The 17,950-nt window shown below is 42.2% G+C and overlaps 1 protein-coding gene across 1 annotated transcript in view; it reads right to left on the bottom strand.

The window, feature by feature from the left end:
* Positions 1-252: 252 nt before the first annotated feature.
* OTOF (otoferlin) overlaps positions 253-17,950 on the bottom strand; it is a 784,068-nt gene continuing 766,370 nt past the window's right edge. The window contains exon 45 of the mRNA XM_086928061.1: positions 253-9,243. Coding sequence (XP_086784187.1) covers positions 9,063-9,243 — 181 coding nt within the window. The 3' untranslated portion in view covers positions 253-9,062. The remainder of the gene's footprint in view (positions 9,244-17,950) is intronic.

Raw genomic sequence — 17,950 nt, 5'->3', positions numbered from 1 at the left:
TGTGTCTTTACTGTTTGCAAGTGGTAGACCTACACCTGATCACACCCAAGTGCTTAGCACCAATGTAAGGAATCCCCCTGATTTTATTCAGATTTTTTAAGGAAAGTAGGGTGGAGAGGCCATAGTCTTGATGTACATTGTGGCTGAGTACCCACACAATCTGATGTGAGGGATGCAGTGGTCAAGTACTCTTTCCCCAATATAATAAAAAGTAGTACCGCAATAAAGAACTTGAAGATCCAAGCCATGATGTTATAAATGGAGTAAAACTTTAATAAGTACATTTCAAAAGATGTAAAAGAAAGTCACATGATCCTATCCTAGTGAATGTTAATGGAACAAGCTCACCAGGATCGCATTCAACAAGTGCACCCGTTTCACATACACAGGGGGCTCGAATGGGCAGATATGCTCCATTAATACTGGGCCACTCAATTTATTTTTATAAACGATTTGCTATTTGCGGACTGGAAAGACCCAGCCTTTCGACCTGAGTGAGACTTATACTGAATCGTCTATATGGATTGCCCATCCCAATGACCCTTCCGTAACTAACTGGACTGGCAGTAGATTCCTGCTGTAAGGCTTTTGGTGGATGTGGTGGGAGGGCAGGCTTACACAGGAGATACCATTATAACTTGTCTGCAGGCATGGTTCTCTTATGTGGTACAGGTTATCCTAGTCTGTTTTTACCTGTGGGATTCTTTTGTAGCCTGGTAGTCTTTAGTTCGTAGGTTATGGCAGTGTTTGGCCTCTTATATACTGTAAAACACTAAGGACTGTGAGGGAAACCTTAGGTTTGTTATCTAGAAATAATGTAGGTTAATGATTACATGGAATTACTCCTACTTAATCAAAGATATTACTCCTTTGCTATCTAAAGACTGCTTTGAATGATAGGATTTACTTAAATTAGTGAGGGAAGAGAGTCTGATGAGAAGTCCTAGTGATGCTATTCATGCCACCCTTTGAAGGCCCCTGTGTTGCACCAGAATCACATAGTAGGGACTCCATGCAATCAGTCACCATGACACAACCAGAGAATAGAAACCATCAATGTGAAAATAAGTACAATGAATCCTTGTTCATGACTCAGATTTAAGTGTTATGAATTTCCATACCTGGGGAGAATTAAAGCAACAGGAGCTAACACCTCCTGTATTTTGAAAAGCATAAACATTGCTGTTTGATTACCTGTAGCTGCACACATGGAGTGTTGTGAGGTTGCAGTTTTCCTATGTGGCTTTATTTTGTTGAGATCTGCGTCTGTGCTTAATGAAAGCAGCCAGATTCCTAGCCTGCCTTCAACTGTACCTCGGTTAGTTAAAAGTCTGATATTATCCATACATAATATACATGTAAGCCAGGGCTTGCCTTGTCAATGAGCCAGGAGTAGCAATAGACTTGAGCTATCATGCTTTGGACCTGAGAACAACAAGTAGTGGGCACATGGATCAATCAAAGGTATACTCATACTATGATGGTTTAGTTCAGGAGCGTCCCATTGGTTAATGAGAGACATTTTGTACCAGCGTTTCAGAAAAACCACTGACTAGGTATTTGATTCTCATTTAAATGAATTGCATACATATATATTTGTAGTAGATATCCTGAAAATCTGCCATAGCTCTGGCCACCTGGCAGCAATGTTCGACACCCTTGGTTTAAAATAGCGATAAAGCTTCTTCATTACTTTGATACAAAGTATTGGTGCATTTACCAAGCTCTTGAAACACAAATACACTTAATATTAATGGTTGTAATCTCTGTCTTTGCTAGTTTACTGCCATTATTGTGAATTTCCTAGCATTGTTTACTATTGCTAACAAATGAACACACTTATTTGGAAAGATTGATTTGTATATGCTTCTATATGCCCAACCTCCGGTATCCACATAGTGTCACTGAGGAATGCCCCCAAAGTGGTGCCTGTTATGCATGTGCAGATGTCTTTACGGCAATCTTTATACAGCAAGGAATGACTTACTCTGTGTGGTGAACTCTAGTACCCTAGCAGCGGAAACCTAACTGCAGTCTTGGTGCTTGATTTATTCCTAGACCGCTGGATCGCCCATTCACTGCCACAAGAGCAGAGGAAGGTCTGCCATGTCAAGGTCCTCGCCCCAGAGACACAGCTTTTTGCTGTAAGTAGGATCAAACCTGCCACCAGGGATAAAAACAGTGTGATGGCAATTCCATCATGCCAGTACTGGATTGTGGGATCATTGTCACTTAATATGGATACTGGGAATGAACCCTCTGTGGATGTACATTTAGAGTAGCCATATTAGAAATGACATGCTCGGATGTTTCTCTATGTTTATATGTCTGCCTTAAAGGTCAGTACTGAAAATCTTGGGGTGCAGTTTGGTGTAGTTTTTGGCATCATCAAAGTTGCTCTTAGTGTTCCCTAAAACAGAGTGGATGGCAGCTTCCATCAGGAAGGTCTGCTTTCCCTGCGTTTGTTTAGTGTAGAGGAAACAGGTGGACAGATGGAACGTCTGCTGCTAAATCGTAGTTATTCCAGAGTTTATTTGGAAGAATGTAAAATGTTGTTTCCTTCCACATCACCTTCGTTGAGCAATCATTATCATCGGAATATGTTGTATGCTTATGCTGCTGCTGATCTATCCATTGGAAGACATATGCATGCATACAAGAACCACACACTGCCAGTCCTTCCAGTGCCTCTGTCTAACGACCAGCATTTATCATCTTTTCATTGAGGACCCCTGGCAGAGTGTAGACAATCAAAGCTACAAAGACCACTACGATGCAGGAGAGCAGCAGCCAGAAGAAATGCCACCGGTAGTGTCTCCATATCAGAATGCCAATGATGCGCAGAGGGTTCAGCATCCACGCGAGACTGCTACTGGGACGACTTGGTGGGATCATTTTGGTTTATTGATACAGTCAAAGAAACCCAGGAGAATCATAAACAAACAAAGAAAAACACAAAAAGGAAAAAACTGTAAATTATTGCCCACATGATAAAACTTACAAATACAGGTTCTTTTACATAGTCTACAGTTCAAAATTAGTGCAAATGTGAGAATTCTATTTACTTGACAACGAAACCAGAGCAAGAAACTGAAATATATAAATTAACAAAACAAAAAATAAATAAACATTGTACATAAACAAATCAAACTTTTCTACGTGCTAGGGACGCTGCACTCCAAACGCAAACATTTTGTCATACCACATGGTATGCGTTTCCATAAAGCTTAGTGGGTGTTGGTTAAACAAAATCTGCCTCTACGTACCCATGGAAATGAAGTGCCATCAAATTGTTCGCAACTGTGTAGGTTCCTCCGGGAGATTCACACATTACAGTACATCTCAATGACCCACTTTGTACATCCATTAATATCAAACACTACCATGTGCATGCTCCAATAGTCTAGTGATGGGGAGATTCAATGACATGTTATTGCATGAAACACTCTAGTACCTGGATTGCTGGCAAGACATTACCATGGTTGATGAGCTCTCTCTAGACTTGGGTTATGTTGTTGGTGCCTGGTGAGTTATTTCTGATTGTGGAAATCCTTACAAAGAATTTCTATTTTATATATACACTCTTGGAGCAGGAGCACTGTTCGTCATTGTATGCCAGGCTTTTCCAGTGACTGGAATGTAAAAGAGGTTATCACTTTGTGATTAGCGCCCTTAACTGCGTGTGATGAGCCCAAGTCAGGTGCAAAGTACTCTGTGGTCCCAAAATAGTAATATTCTGCTTCCAAATCTCATTGCACATGTCACTCCCTATTTGATGCTTTTAAGAGTAATAGGGGTCTCCTTGCTAGCGACACCCTGGAGCTGTAGAACAGGAGCTGGCTCAGGTGCCATGGATGGTGACTTCAAAAAGATGACACTGGGTAAAGATTAATTTTGGAGTTTGGAGTAAAATCTCATTACTTGCTAAGTGTTCTCTAGGTGTTGTAAGAAGACAAAAGTCTGATCTCTAGATTTCAGTTGCTGGTTTGATATCTCAAGGGGATGGAAGCCTGACTAAGATCTTTGATAAGATTGTTGTAGGGGATGGAAGGAATTTACAGTTTATGATGAGTTTGACAGTGTGGGGTGATGCAGAGCCTGATGGTCTTGAATTAGATATTAAAGTGCAATAATTTCTCTCCAGCGTCACACACAAGTTATCAGAAGGGAACATGCCTCCTCTGGTGTGGACTACCGCAGCCTGTTGTGCAAGCTCTACAGTGGATGAAAAGTGACAGGGTTGTGAAATAAACTCTTGGAGTAAAAAGAGCACTGGAAGCTTATGTTTTTGTGCAGATGTTGCACAAATAAATGTGTCTGATAAAGCACAGAATTATGCTACCTAAAAGCTCCTAAACGCATGTTCTGCTACAATGTTTTTTTCAGCTGGGCATTTGTAACTAGTACTCCCGGTCTTATGGTATTTATTTTTTTGCCATTTCCGCCTGTATTTATCCATATTTATTTTTTGCTCATTTTATCTGAATGTATCCATATTTATTTTGGTGTTGTGGAAAAATTAAGCTGAAATTAGTATATTTCCTCATTTATAACCGATAAATAAGCGCTCATGCTTAAATGTCTGCCAGGTTTCAGTGCTGTGAACACCCGCAAAAGATAAATCAGTGCACTTATATGAAAATATGCAAATTTCAGTATCAACCGTATATCTACTGCTGTTAAAGCGACTTACCAAAAATTCCTGTCTTTTTTAACCCCCTTATCTATCAATTCACACATCTATTGGCCTGGCAAGCAAAATTTACAATTACTCAAAAAGTAACCCAATTTCCATTTTTATCCACATTTAAAATTAAATACAGACAAGAAAATTAATGTTTTTCTGTTTGTATTTATCTGTTAAATTCAGAAAAAACGGAAAACAGAGAGCCTTGTTTACAACTTATAATTGATTTGATAGTAAATCATATTTGTCACCCGTTTCATTACATTTTTCATTCGAATATCGACTATTATTGGGGATAATGTTAGTGGTATTTATGCTAGCTGGTGAGGCGAACAGGATACCATAGTGACGCTTATATTAACATACATTGAAGGCTTTTGCAATCATGTTGTTTGCTTTGCAATCTATGGTCTCTTAGTACAGCTACCACCTGATCTGTATTTGTAAAATATTTAAGTTGTCTAGTATGTTTAAACGTAAGGAAGGATTTATTTAAATATTTGCCTGATCTCACTTTATGAGCGTCAATGAATATATGGGCCAGATTCACAAAAATAAATGTACACTTTTTATGCAACGTTACTCTTTTTTAGGATTCAAAAAGTCTGATTTATTATTAACTTTACAGCGGAAGAGACTCCACCGTCAGGGCAGAGACCTCTGCACATAAAGAGATAGAACAGGCCTATTTCTTGATGCGCAGAGTTCTCTTCCCTGACTGCGGAGTCTCCACATTCGTTAAGTTACTATTAAATCGTAGTTTGCGAATACCAAAAAAGTGTAAACTTACACACAAGTGTGCGTTTATCTTTGTGAATCTGGCCATATGATGTGAATTCCTGTAATACCAGAATAAAGCCACAGAGTGAAGGATGCACCTTTTGATACACCTCTAAATTCTAGTGAAGCTTGTCGGCAGGTTCAGTCAGTAGTCTCTCGTATTATTTTGTGGCATGTTGGGTACTATTTGTAGTGTTTCTAGCATTGGAGGCATAGGAAGTTTAGTTAGAATGTTAAGGAAGACTGAGGCATGGCCTTTTCTGAACATATTTGGGTTCAGGAATTATCGTTTAATTTTGCCTAGAAGACCACTGGTAAATTGCCCAGATTCTGGAATGTAGAAGAAATATAAATAATACAGTACCTCTATTCAATCTCCTTAACCAGATATATGTACAGTGCTTTCCCTCGTTTTGGTGAAAGAATAAATCGCATTGTATGTGTGCCATGAGCTTCATCTTTTGCCCATTCGGCTAAAAGTGTGTGTTCTACAATTATCAAAATCTAGGGATTTACAGATGTAATAGGGTGCACGTTTGTGCTATTCTCTCTATACCTGGTTGAAAACAACAAATCGATCACAAATTGGTAATGGTGTGCCGTATTCTTGAATCTTAACTTGAATGCTTACTGCTTGTGCTATGAACATGCTCAGACAGCAACAAGGCTGGTCAGATGCATGATACAAATTGTATTGTATCAAACACGTTTTAATTGTATTCATAAATGTGCTTCTGTGAGCAAAAGCCTCAATTCTAAGGTTATTTATCTCAAGTCGGTCAATTCAAGGTTACCTTGGAAGACACAATGTTGCGTTAATACTACATACCAGGGGTGTCCAGTGTGCATCCTGGAGGGCTGGACCCTTGCCAGATTTTCAGAATATACAGGAAATATACATCTATTTCATAAATACAAGTGAAACATATTTACAGAATCGGTGATTATCCTGAAAATCTGAGGTGGCTCTCATGCATTCTGTGGAAACCCTGCTGTATATTGTTCATAGGACTCTGTGAATCGGCTCTGCTAATCCTCCGCCTGATGTCCGGCACATACATACATGTCTGCTGTATATATGTGTGTGTCTAGCTTTATTCTCATCTCAGTAATTTCACATAGGTCATATATTTAGAAAGTCCTAACAACCAATAAGAAGTAGATTAGCTGCTTGATCAACACTAATATTTGGAGGGCCTCCTGTACATTTGTAGGAAATGTACCCATTTAGGAAGTAGGGAGCAACATTTCTATAACAAAGGACTGGCAGAAGTAACGGGTCTTAGTGCACACCTCTCCTTCTCAAGACGATAAAAGGTGGCACTGCTTGCATTCTCTCATCTGACATTTCATGCTTAGTGATAGGGCCACTCCTACATCACCATTCGCTCCCATTATCAAAACTAAAACAAAGCACTATGCAATCATGCAACATAACAGAGCCTTCCTTCACCAGCTGACAAGGAAAGAGACCCTAACAAATGAGACCCTGCCCATCAAACTCCATGTCATTTTCATCAAACCCTGGCAGTAAATCTGTGCAGAACAATAGGCCTCTTCCCCTGCCAGTGCGTTTAACCTGCTTCTTTCCCCACTCCTTATAAGGCAATATCTGGTTTGTGTGTGTGCTCATTTTCTCTAAATTGTGTCCATGGGCTAAGTTTCCTTTGAGGCTTTGTACAATGCTGGCCCTCCGAGGCTCTTTATATACATTCTTCCAGCAGCACATGTCCCCTCCTTTTCTCGGCATCACCAGGTCCTCCTTCCTATTCTCTCTCTTGTCCACCTGTGCTTGTTTTACTTTGGCTGTGGGTACCACAAGGGTCATACCATCACTCATGCGTTCCATGCTCTATATTGAGTAGCTTTGCGTCTCCGTTCATCAGTACTGTGATGACACCCAGATGTCTTCAATTTTGGATGCCTTTCACCTGAGAGTAACTCATATCTAGTATCTAGTAGAAGGCTGTTTAGATGTGTATTTCTTAAAGTTAAATCTTCTGAAAACAGAATCTGTTTTTACTGTGGGTGTAGTTTACTATGGTTTTCTTGTATGATGGTTAAATATATATTACTCCTGTTGCTGTTCAATCAGCAAAGCGTTCTCTATTCACTAAGAAAACCCAGCGATGCATAACCAACTTCCTTTCTTTCATGCAAATAAAAAGCACATTCCTGTGACTATGTTTCAATCAAGAACATACCTTGATTTTATTGCATAAGAATGGAGCTCATCGCCCCTTATGCTCTTTCCCCCTTTGGAATCATGTCTTCATGTTGCCGCGGTCTAGGTTGCAGGAGTGAAAACATTTGACGGTATTTGGTTCAGCGCTCTCTGTACCATATCACATTAGAAGCTTGTATTCATTTTAAGGTGGTTATTGCCACTTTCACATCTCTATTCCTACACAAACCTGCATAAGAGACTAATGGTCTGCTTAGTGACTTATCAAACTTAAAAAGTCAAAAGCTCAGCAGCAATCCTTTCCCAGTTATGTTTCATATTTCTGAAATAGCTCTTCCATTCAAATTATTTGTTCTTTTTAAACATGGAATTTATAATTTATAAGTTGTTGCTTTTTATCTGTTGCACAGTGCATTGTTCCTCATGAGAGAGTGTTGTGCTTTATAAAATCACTAAATAAATACATTTTGAAAATAATTTGATTTCTCAAGTTCTGCTCATAGGTGCGTAAAATGTAAAAGATCAGAATTGCAATGAAGAATGAAGGACAGATTGCCACTTCAAATTCCAACCCTGTCAGAGACACGCTTTTGGAATGTTTGCTGATGTGACTATCTGTTTGAAGTTGATCTCTTCAGCTTTTCAGCAATTCACAATTGTAGGCACTTTAAAATCTGGTCTTTCTCTTGCTCAAGTGAAAGACAATGGACAGTCATGAAAATAGATATAAACTCTGTGACATTGAGACAGGAGACTCTCATCTTCATCTCTGTGGAAATATATATTTCTAAAAACAAGTACTCAACACTAGTATCTGGTGCTGCTGAGCCTGTATGATGTTAGAGAGTTCTGTATCTTGAGGAATCTATGGAGTACCCTAATGTACACACCCTGTTTCCTGTTGGCAGAGAATCATGGATTTCCACTTTAGTCCACGAGGACATATTTGTGTATCTGTGTTTTAGTTTGTTATCCACTGATCTATTTCTCCTTGCTGTTGTGAGTGCAGTTGTGTTTGGCCGAGTACCAGCACTCTCATTGTCCTTAGTACGCTCTCTGTGAGATTCACACCCATGCTCAGAATGCAATTATAATGGAACAGACGGACACAGATATTACAGCATAAGTATACAAATGGTTGACATATAGTTTGCCTGGTAACCTTTGCTGCAAGATCAATTTTTGAACCCATGAACGTTGTCCAATCTTCTTTTTAAAATGTGGCGTCCCTGCCCATTGCCCACCCTGTAACAACTCCCTCCAGGTCATGAAAAGAAATCCACAAGAAATTCAAGCAAACAGTAGCAAATGTTCATAACACCCGTAGGAGAGCTTCACAGGCTGGAATGGAAGGTTTAGTGGTGTGGGCCTAGGCCACAGATGAGTCTCTTGCGCTAGTGTCTTCCTCTTTCATGCACCCAGCAGCTTTTTGACCATGTAACCCGGCATACTGTAGAGGAAGAGGGCCACCATGGCCAAGAGGAGCAACGCCAGCACAATCTTAATGATGAGCCATCTGTAGCGGGTACAGATGAGGTACTTGATGGACTTAAGCGGGTTGAGGAACCAGATGAAGGAGGTATCCGGCCGACTGTCCGAGGCAGCATGAGGACAACAAAGCAGGAGGTAGAGAGGGTAGGGAGGAGAGGAGCAGGTGGAAAGGAACATGTTAGTTATTAGTATTGTTAATATCAGCAAGTGTGTTACAAAGATCAGATTAGGGATTGTTAGTTATTACATTTTAGTATATATTGCGAAAAAAGTCAATACAATTTGTTTAAGTCCAATCCAAAGTAAAGGACCAACCTTGAGCACCTGTGCTAAGTATACTCGTTTTCCTACTCTGTATCTATTTGACACACAGAGACGGTGCTGACATCAGTAAAATAGGCCACATTCCTAAGTTCTAAAATCACAGGATAAAAATAGTTCAACCTTCTGTAGGTATAAAGTTACACATTTACTGCCTAATAGGTGATGACCTGAAATGGCTGAAGAGGGCTGACCCAGATCCCTTCTCTGTGTATGCTTTGGCATACAGCAGAATTTGCTACTAAGAAGACTTAAAACAGTTCAGTACCGTTAAAGAATAAATATACCTGGTTCTTTTTGTGAATATCTCTTTTTAAAATACAATTTTGAGGGTGATGCCCACAATCTCACAGTGTCTCAAAGAATTAGAAAATGGATATGTCCTCAGTAAATTGGGAGAATGCTGCCAAGCCAATGTTCTTTCCAGAAATAAATGGTTGGCCCAAGCACCTTGTGAGTTAGTAGTTGCACAAAGACCAACATTTTACTGCAAGATCAGTAAATATTCAGAACATGCACATTAAACTGCCCTAAAACATAATAGGAGAAGCCTTTGCAATCTGTCCACCTGGGCCCATCGCCTATGTGAACCTCAGTTAGCCTACTTCATCTGGGAGCACAGCATCACATGCAGGAGGGTCCCACTGACCTGAGCCCCGCAGTCACGCTCATAGCAGCTGTGCAGTAAATAAAAGACTCATAAAAACAAGCAATGACAAAGCCAATAGAACAATATTTGTGTAGCTCATGCAAATAGACACACAACACCCATGCACAGATGGTCATTGATGTAAACTAAAAAGACAAAGGAGGTTCAGTTTATGACCTACTTCGTAAAACAATCAGGAACCAATCAGGTGTGAGTGGCGAGGTTAATGCATTCTATTAGGTTTTATTTATGATTTAGACCGGTTACGTAACGGAAAAAGACCAGGGTTGTTTGCATGAAACAAGTGGACCTTTTTTTTGGAACTATTCCTTTGTAACAATATATTTTTCATATGATAGGAGATAGTGAAAGGTTGTGACGATCACCATTCTGGTTAGCAATAGTGAAAAGTTGTTATTTACTCTGTGAAAAAAGCAAGGTTAGTAAAATGAAAGAATAACAATTCACAAACTGTAATCTGTGTATCTGAAGTTTTTGCCTTAAGTTAATTTTCATAAATATAGGAGGGGAAACAAGTTCCTTATTTTATTGTTGTTCTCTTTGCTTTCTGGAAACTTGGGGGGAGGGAGGGAAGGAGCAGGAGACCGGGTAGGGCTGACTTTCTTATTTGCCCTAGCCCTTGCCTTACTTGGATATGTCAAATGTTGATGTGTTTCAGCACAATACTATTGTGTAGGGAGGAGAGGAGCAGGTGGAAAGGAAAATGTCATTAGTGATGTAACGGACAACGTCATGAGTGTTGTGATATGTGAAGTCGAAAGCAGTGCATTGAGCGGTGCATCAGATATAGTTAACAGATGACAAAACAATAACAATAAAAACCGCCGACAAAGGCGGAAATATCGTCATTCTGGATACAAAGGATTATGTGGCAGAGGCACATCTACAACTGAATAATAAAAAATATTACAGAAAACTGCAAACTAATCCAACCAAAGTTTTCAAGGAGAAACTTGATCAAAAACTCCAAATTTGGAATAATCAAAATCTAATTGACCTGGACGAAATTAAATTCCTAAGCACCGAACATCCTAAAACAGCCACAATTTATTTTTTACCTAAGGTGCACAAGAACCCACTAAGGCCACCAGGGAGACCGATTGTGTCATCAAAAGGATCATTAATGGAACCGGTGGCTAACTATATAGACTTTTTTCTTATGCCGTTTGTAACCAACTTGAGCTCATATTTAAAAGACACAACAGACCTCCTTAAACATCTAGAGGATCTACCTTGGCAATCAAATTATCTATTGGTCTCAATGGATGTTGTATCTCTGTATACAAATATTGACAATGACATTGGTCTAAATGCGTGTGCATTTTTCTTGAAAGAACGTGACATCCAGTTCAATCGACACAACCAGATGTTAATAGACATGGTGGAGATGTGTCTAACACAAAATGTTTTCCTATTTGGAGATGAAATTTACCAGCAAATCCATGGCTGCGCTATGGGCTTTTCCTTCAGCCCAGCGTACGCATGCCTCACTATGGGATGGTGGGAACAACAAGTTGCATGGCACACAGATAATGACATCTTTGTAGAAAAAATTGCCAAATGGAAAAGATACATAGATGATCTTCTGATAATATGGGAAGGAAAAAGTCAAGAATTTGAAAATTACTTCCAAATCTTAAATTCCTCCACTTCCAACATAAGATTCAAGTATAAGATCAGCAAAGATAAAGCTATTTTCCTTGATACAGAGATTTACATTCGGGACAATAAAGTACAAACTACATTACATAGGAAAGAAACTGCTACTAACTCTATCTTACACTTTGACAGTTTTCACAAACCATCTGTAAAGGAAAATATACCATATGGGGAATTCCTCAGATTGAGGGGAATATGTTCAGAGGAGAAGGAATGGGAAAAAACAAGCAAAGCTATGGCCCAAAGATTCATGAACAGAGGATACAATAAAAAGATCATAATGAAGGGATGGCAAAGAGCTAACATGAAAAATCGAAAGGATGCCCTGAAAACCAAACAAGAAATAAGAAACACCACACGAGATCAGAAACCGGAGGAAAAAAAAGTGAGACTGGTTCTAGACTACACCAGGGAATCCAAACAAATCGTACATATTTTAAGAAAAAACTGGAAACTATTACAATTAGATCAAACAACTGGAAAAATAATGGGGAATCACCCTCTTGTCACGTTCCGCAGAGCTAGGAACTTAAGAGATAGACTAATACAGAGTCATCATCAAGACCACACAAAAAGAAAAAAGGAATCCAATGACTCAACACATTGGATTCATCAAATGTCAACATTGCAAGGTGTGCCAAATTGCAATTAATAAAAAGGAAGTAATGTTACCCAATAAAAAGATGTGGCAGATAAAACAACTGATTGATTGCATGAGTACACATGTAATATATGTAATTGAGTGCCCGTGCTCGTTAAAATATATTGGAAGCAAGAAAAATGAATTAAAAAAACGCATTCTAGAGCACATTAGAGCGACTACAGATAAAGATAGAAGTAATGCAGTCGCCAAACATATGGAGGTGGCGCACAATAGTGATTGGAAACTCTTAAAGACATATGCACTAGAATGTATCTTACCACATGAGAGGGGAGGAGATCAGGTAAGACAACTAAGATGTAGGGAATCAAGACAAATCCTGAACTTTCGAACAATGACCCCTTGGGGATTAAATCAGAGCGAAGAACTTTATGTACATTTATAAATAGACTTTGTTGGGAAATATATGTTGTGACTAGATCAATTTCCTTTGAACAAGAAAAGAGACAACAGTAGAGTTTTTAAAATAGAACATTTTTTCAAATGTAGAACATAATGAAAAATATGCTTTCATGATACAATGATGTACACAGTGAATCTGAGTGGCACAGATGGTCTTATTATGCAACAGACAGCAATAGACACAAGAAACAGTCGATATAGATGGAAATCCAATTCAGTGGTTAAAACATAATACTAGCCCCGGATTGGTTATATCATCTTCGATAAAATGACAGAGTTTATGTTACTGACTGGTGATCTCTCATAACATTGATTATGCCCACCGGAGGGCTCAAATATATGTTTTTTGGTACTTCCTGATGGTAGCCAATTCAAGAGATCAATGCGTGCATAAATGAATGTGCCCACTAGAGGGCTTTACTGTTTTGCTTTTCCAATGATTTGTTTTTTGCCCTTTAGTATAACGAGACTGACGATGATTATTTTGAAAAAGTTTATCAAACCGCTGTATTGACGATATATATGACGTAATATAATTGTCTATAGCCGCAAAAATTTGTTTGCACAAGTCTGTGTTCATCAAGCATTGTAAGATATGAAAAAATGATGAAAAACTACATTTCCCATCTAACCTCCTGTGAAAACACAGGAAGTGAGGTCAGCGAAAGGAAGTTTGTGGCGGGTCCTTTGAAAATATAGGAGGAGTTTGTAAACTTCTGTAATTGCCGTGAGCAAGCGACTGTGGGTTGCGAAACGCGTTGGTTTTGTAACTTAATGCTGGATTTTGACAAATAAACCTGAGGATTGGGAAAGAAACTCTTTTGTGAGTGCAGACTTTTTCTCTCATCATGAGAGATTCGTGTAATATGAAAAAGCGGGGCTCTGCTTAGTAGTCCTAGCACCGGTGGAGAGAGCGCCATTGGACCGCGAACGTTTGAGCCAAGGCTGTGGATATATAAATATATATATATATATATATATATATATATATGTGTTTGTGTGTGTGTGTAAAACACACACACTTACCTTAATAAAGCTTACCTTGCATTGGCATGCGTGGTAAAGGCAAATTTGTGGTAAAGGGTTGCGTTGTAAAGGCAATGAGTGTAAAGGTACTGCATGGTAATGGATGCGTGGCAATGGCATTGCGCGGTTCTGACTTCATAGTAAAGAATGTTTCCCATCAGTGCACACAGACCAACACACCTAAAGCCATGCACATACATAGACCAGCAAACAGGCACCCATTGACACATATTGAGAAGCATCTTTCATGTATATCACTTTTTACAGCCCTACGGTGAAATGGATGGCAACCATAAAACCCCACAAAACACATACAGGTTCAGACAGCACAGAAGCAGGCACATATAGAGGGAAAGTGTTGATAAACATGATAGGATGGAGAAAGAGCGAATAATGTATGGTTGCAATTTTCATGCAGCTTTTATGTTTACTTAGGTAGCCCCCTTGCTGATAAAATCAGATGAATGATAGACGACATAGTACAGTCAATGCCTAATCAATCCTTAAACTCTCTTTTGATAAATCACTTCTACTTGTGAAGGAAATACTTCATTCTGAATGCCCATTCAGTTTCTGCCTTCTTGGTATGATGGCCTGTTACTAACAATTCAATGCTCTCTGTAGGCCGTTTGAATTCTATGTCAGAACCGGAGGCTTCAGATTATGCTTTTCTCACTTCGCTGTTTATTTAACAAAAACCACATAGCAGCCAGAAAAGCACATAATTTGTAAAGAATATGTTATATACCTCCAACACTAGGATAAACATATCAAAAAACATCACAACACATGGATAATCTACAACTCCCATCAGTCCGTAAACATAGTCCTTCCACAGTGTCCATAGCGTTAAGGTAGGGCGTCCATCTTGTGATCCCTTCCTCTTTCTTCGCTGCTTCGCAGCCAGTTAAGTGCCTTTTTCCCTGTCTCCCCCTCGTTATTGTGTGGTGGGGACGTTTTGGGCCCTGCCCTGTGTGTGGTTTTTGTCGCTTGTGGGGCTATTGTATGCAGTTTTAACTTTGTGTTTATTCCCTTACAGAGCCCCGTATATTTTCCGTAATTGTCGCAGGGACGTTTCGCCCCTGACGCGACTGTCCCTGGGGTTGCTGCTGGTGTAAATTGCCGCTAGAGGGCGCCGTCACGTCTCGTTCTCCTCAGCGCGTCTTTCCCTCTGACGGGAGCCGCGCTGACGAGACCGACCGCGTCGGAGCCTTGTCAGCCGCCTCACCTTGACGCCCGGACAGGGTTGTACTGCCCCACTTTACTTTGACGCCCCGTGGGGGTCTGTATTTGCGGGTTACCGCTTCTGACGCCTGCCGGCGGTATTCTTCAGCACTTGCCGATTTCCTCGGCGTTTTCCAGCCTTTTCTTGTGTGAGCGCGCTAGGGAGGTGACATTGGCCCGGTCTTGTGATAAGAGGGTCAGCGCGCTGTAGGAGGGGTGCTGCCTCTTAGTTTCTGCTGTGCCAGATATTAAAAAACTTTGCTAGTCTTCGGTTAGCCTGTACCTTCTGGTGTCTGGTGCCAGTTTAACGACCCTCATCCTACCCTCAGGGACTTTAGTCATGGCAGAGGGGTTCTATGTGGAGGAGGAGGAAACCCACCAGTACTTGGGGGATGATGAATTCTATGAGGCTGTCGATCAGTCTATTTATAGATGTGTTCAAGAGATTGTGGGCCCTATGGAGGATAGACTCTCGGCCCGCATAGTGGAAGTGTGCAAAGTTGGCTCCTGTGCCACTAGGTTCCCATGGGGTTCGCCCTACTACTGCAGAGGGTAAACCACCCGCCCCAAGAAGGCGTGTAGGACGGCGGCTCGGGGAGTGCACAAGGTGTAGATTAGGACGCCTTCGAACGCCTTAGAGATGCGTTTGGCTAAGGCGACTGACCCTGAAGCCTCTGCATCGCTCCCGGCGCCGGGCCCTTCGGTGTCGACTGCGACAGCCCCATCCTCCCCGGGAGGGCTCTCCCCGGTGGACACGGATGATGATGACGATTCGGTGCGCTCGTGGTGCCCGTCCGGATCAGCGACTGAGTTGCCCCACGACGCTTCGGGGATGCTTGACCCGGACGATATCATCCATCCGAGGTCGGCAGCCTGGGCGCCGGGCGACAAGGTCGCGAAGTTCGTGGCGGGGCGTCTACGCAAGCCATTGGAAAAGGGGGCACGTAGTTGCCTGAGGGGAGAGTGTCCGCGGCCTACGCTGGAGGGAAAAGTGGCCATGACCCCTGAGTTAGACGGGAAAATGGCCACCTTTATGGCTAAGTTTGTCAAAGACCCCCGCAAAGGCATTGACTGCTCATGGCGGTCATGCCAAGACAAGTTATTGGACACCATAGGCCCACTAACTAAGATCCTCGATATGGCGGAGGAAGCAAGGTCTCAGGTTCCACCATTTCCCCAGAGGTTTTGTCCAACTGGGCGCAGAGAGCGGTGATATTTTTGGGCAACGCTAACTGTGCCCTTTCAACGGAGCGTAGGCGCTCGCTGCTAATCAAGTTAGATCCCAAATTGGGGGACTTGGCCTCCTCGGAGGCGGGAGCAGTGGCGCAGGGCGGCCTGTTCGGAGACCCTTTCATAAAAGAACTGGGGAAGTTTGTCTCCACTTTTTCATCCCTAGACAAAGCCCAGTCCACCATCAAGACTGTGTTTAGCCAGTGTTTTTCTAGGGGGGCCGGTCGTGGTAGGGGCCTCACGACCGGCCGTGGCGGTCAAAACCAACCTAATAAAGGGCAAGGCTCCGGCAGAGGCCAATACAATTCCTCTGCCAATTACAATAACTTCTACCCCTCCAAGGGTCAACGTTTCAGAGGAGGTCGCGGCGGCTACAGGAATGACGCAGGAAACAGCAATTCCCACGGTGAGTGTAATCCCGGCGGACCACGTTCGGATAGGGGGGAGGCTGGCCTGTTTTCCAGAGGCCTGGTCGGCACTCACGAAAGACGCGTGGGTTCTTCAGACTGTGCGCGGTTTCCGCATAGACTTTTACGATCGTCCTTATCAGTTAAGGGATCCACGTCCCATTCTTTTTTCGCAAGAGGATGCCTGGTTGATCGACGAGGAGGTCTCGGCGCTGTGCCAGAAAGGGCCATCTGTCGCTCGACACGGCATCCCTCAGGTTTCCTCAGCAATATTTTCCTAGTGGAAAAGACGGATGGGGGCAAGAGACCCGTGATAAACCTCCGGGAGTTCAATGGTTGGTTGGTCTACCACCACTTCAAGATGGAGGGTATCCATCTTTTGAGGGACGTCCTTCTGTCAAACGACTGGATGGTCCGTTTAGACCTCAAGGATGCTTACTTAGTGGTACCCATCCACCGCCTCACCGTCGGTTCCTACAGTTCCTCTGGCGGGAGCAGTTCTACGAGTTCACAGCCCTCCCTTTCGGGCTCTCCTTGCCTCCGTGGTGTTTCACCAAGCTGTTGCGTCCAGCGGTGGAGGTCCTTGGGAGTCAGGGCATTCGGATGATTGTCTATCCGGACGACATCCTCTTGATAGCGCAATGTCCAAAGAAGTTGGCCCTTCAGCTCAACCAGACGATAACCTTGTTGCAGGGTCTGGGCTTCGTTGTCAACCAGGACAAGTCTGTCTTGACGCCTTCCAAGAGGAAGGCGTCAAGACAGGGGGTGGATTCGGTGCAGGCCTCTCTGAGTCTCCCGTCGCGGAAGATTGCCAAAATAAAGCACGAGCTCCGGCAGACGATCGCCAAGTCACACACGTCCCTGCGTCAGATCGCCAGGGTAGTGGGTCTTCTCTCGTCCTCCATCCAACCGATCTTTCCGGGTCCGCTTCATTATCGGGCCCTTCAGCGCCTCAAGGCATATCATCTCCGAAGGGGCCTGTCCTACGACCAGTTGGTCCCGTTGTCCGAGGAGGTAAAGGAAGAGATGTCCTGGTGGCTCTCCCAAATGGAGGCCTGGAACGGCCGAGCTATTTTCGGGTCGTTGCCAGACTTAATAATAGAATCGGACGCCAGCAGATCGGGTTGGGGTGCCCATTGCGACGATTTCTCCACAGGCGGAGGCTGGTCATCAGAGGAGCAGCAACTGCATATCAATTGTCTGGAGC

This window comes from Lissotriton vulgaris, chromosome 6 (genome assembly GCF_964263255.1).
Source record: "Lissotriton vulgaris chromosome 6, aLisVul1.2, whole genome shotgun sequence".
Lineage (NCBI taxonomy): Eukaryota > Metazoa > Chordata > Amphibia > Caudata > Salamandridae > Lissotriton > Lissotriton vulgaris.
Note: the sequence above shows the minus strand (reverse complement) of the source record. Positions and strands in the feature narration are given on the sequence as shown.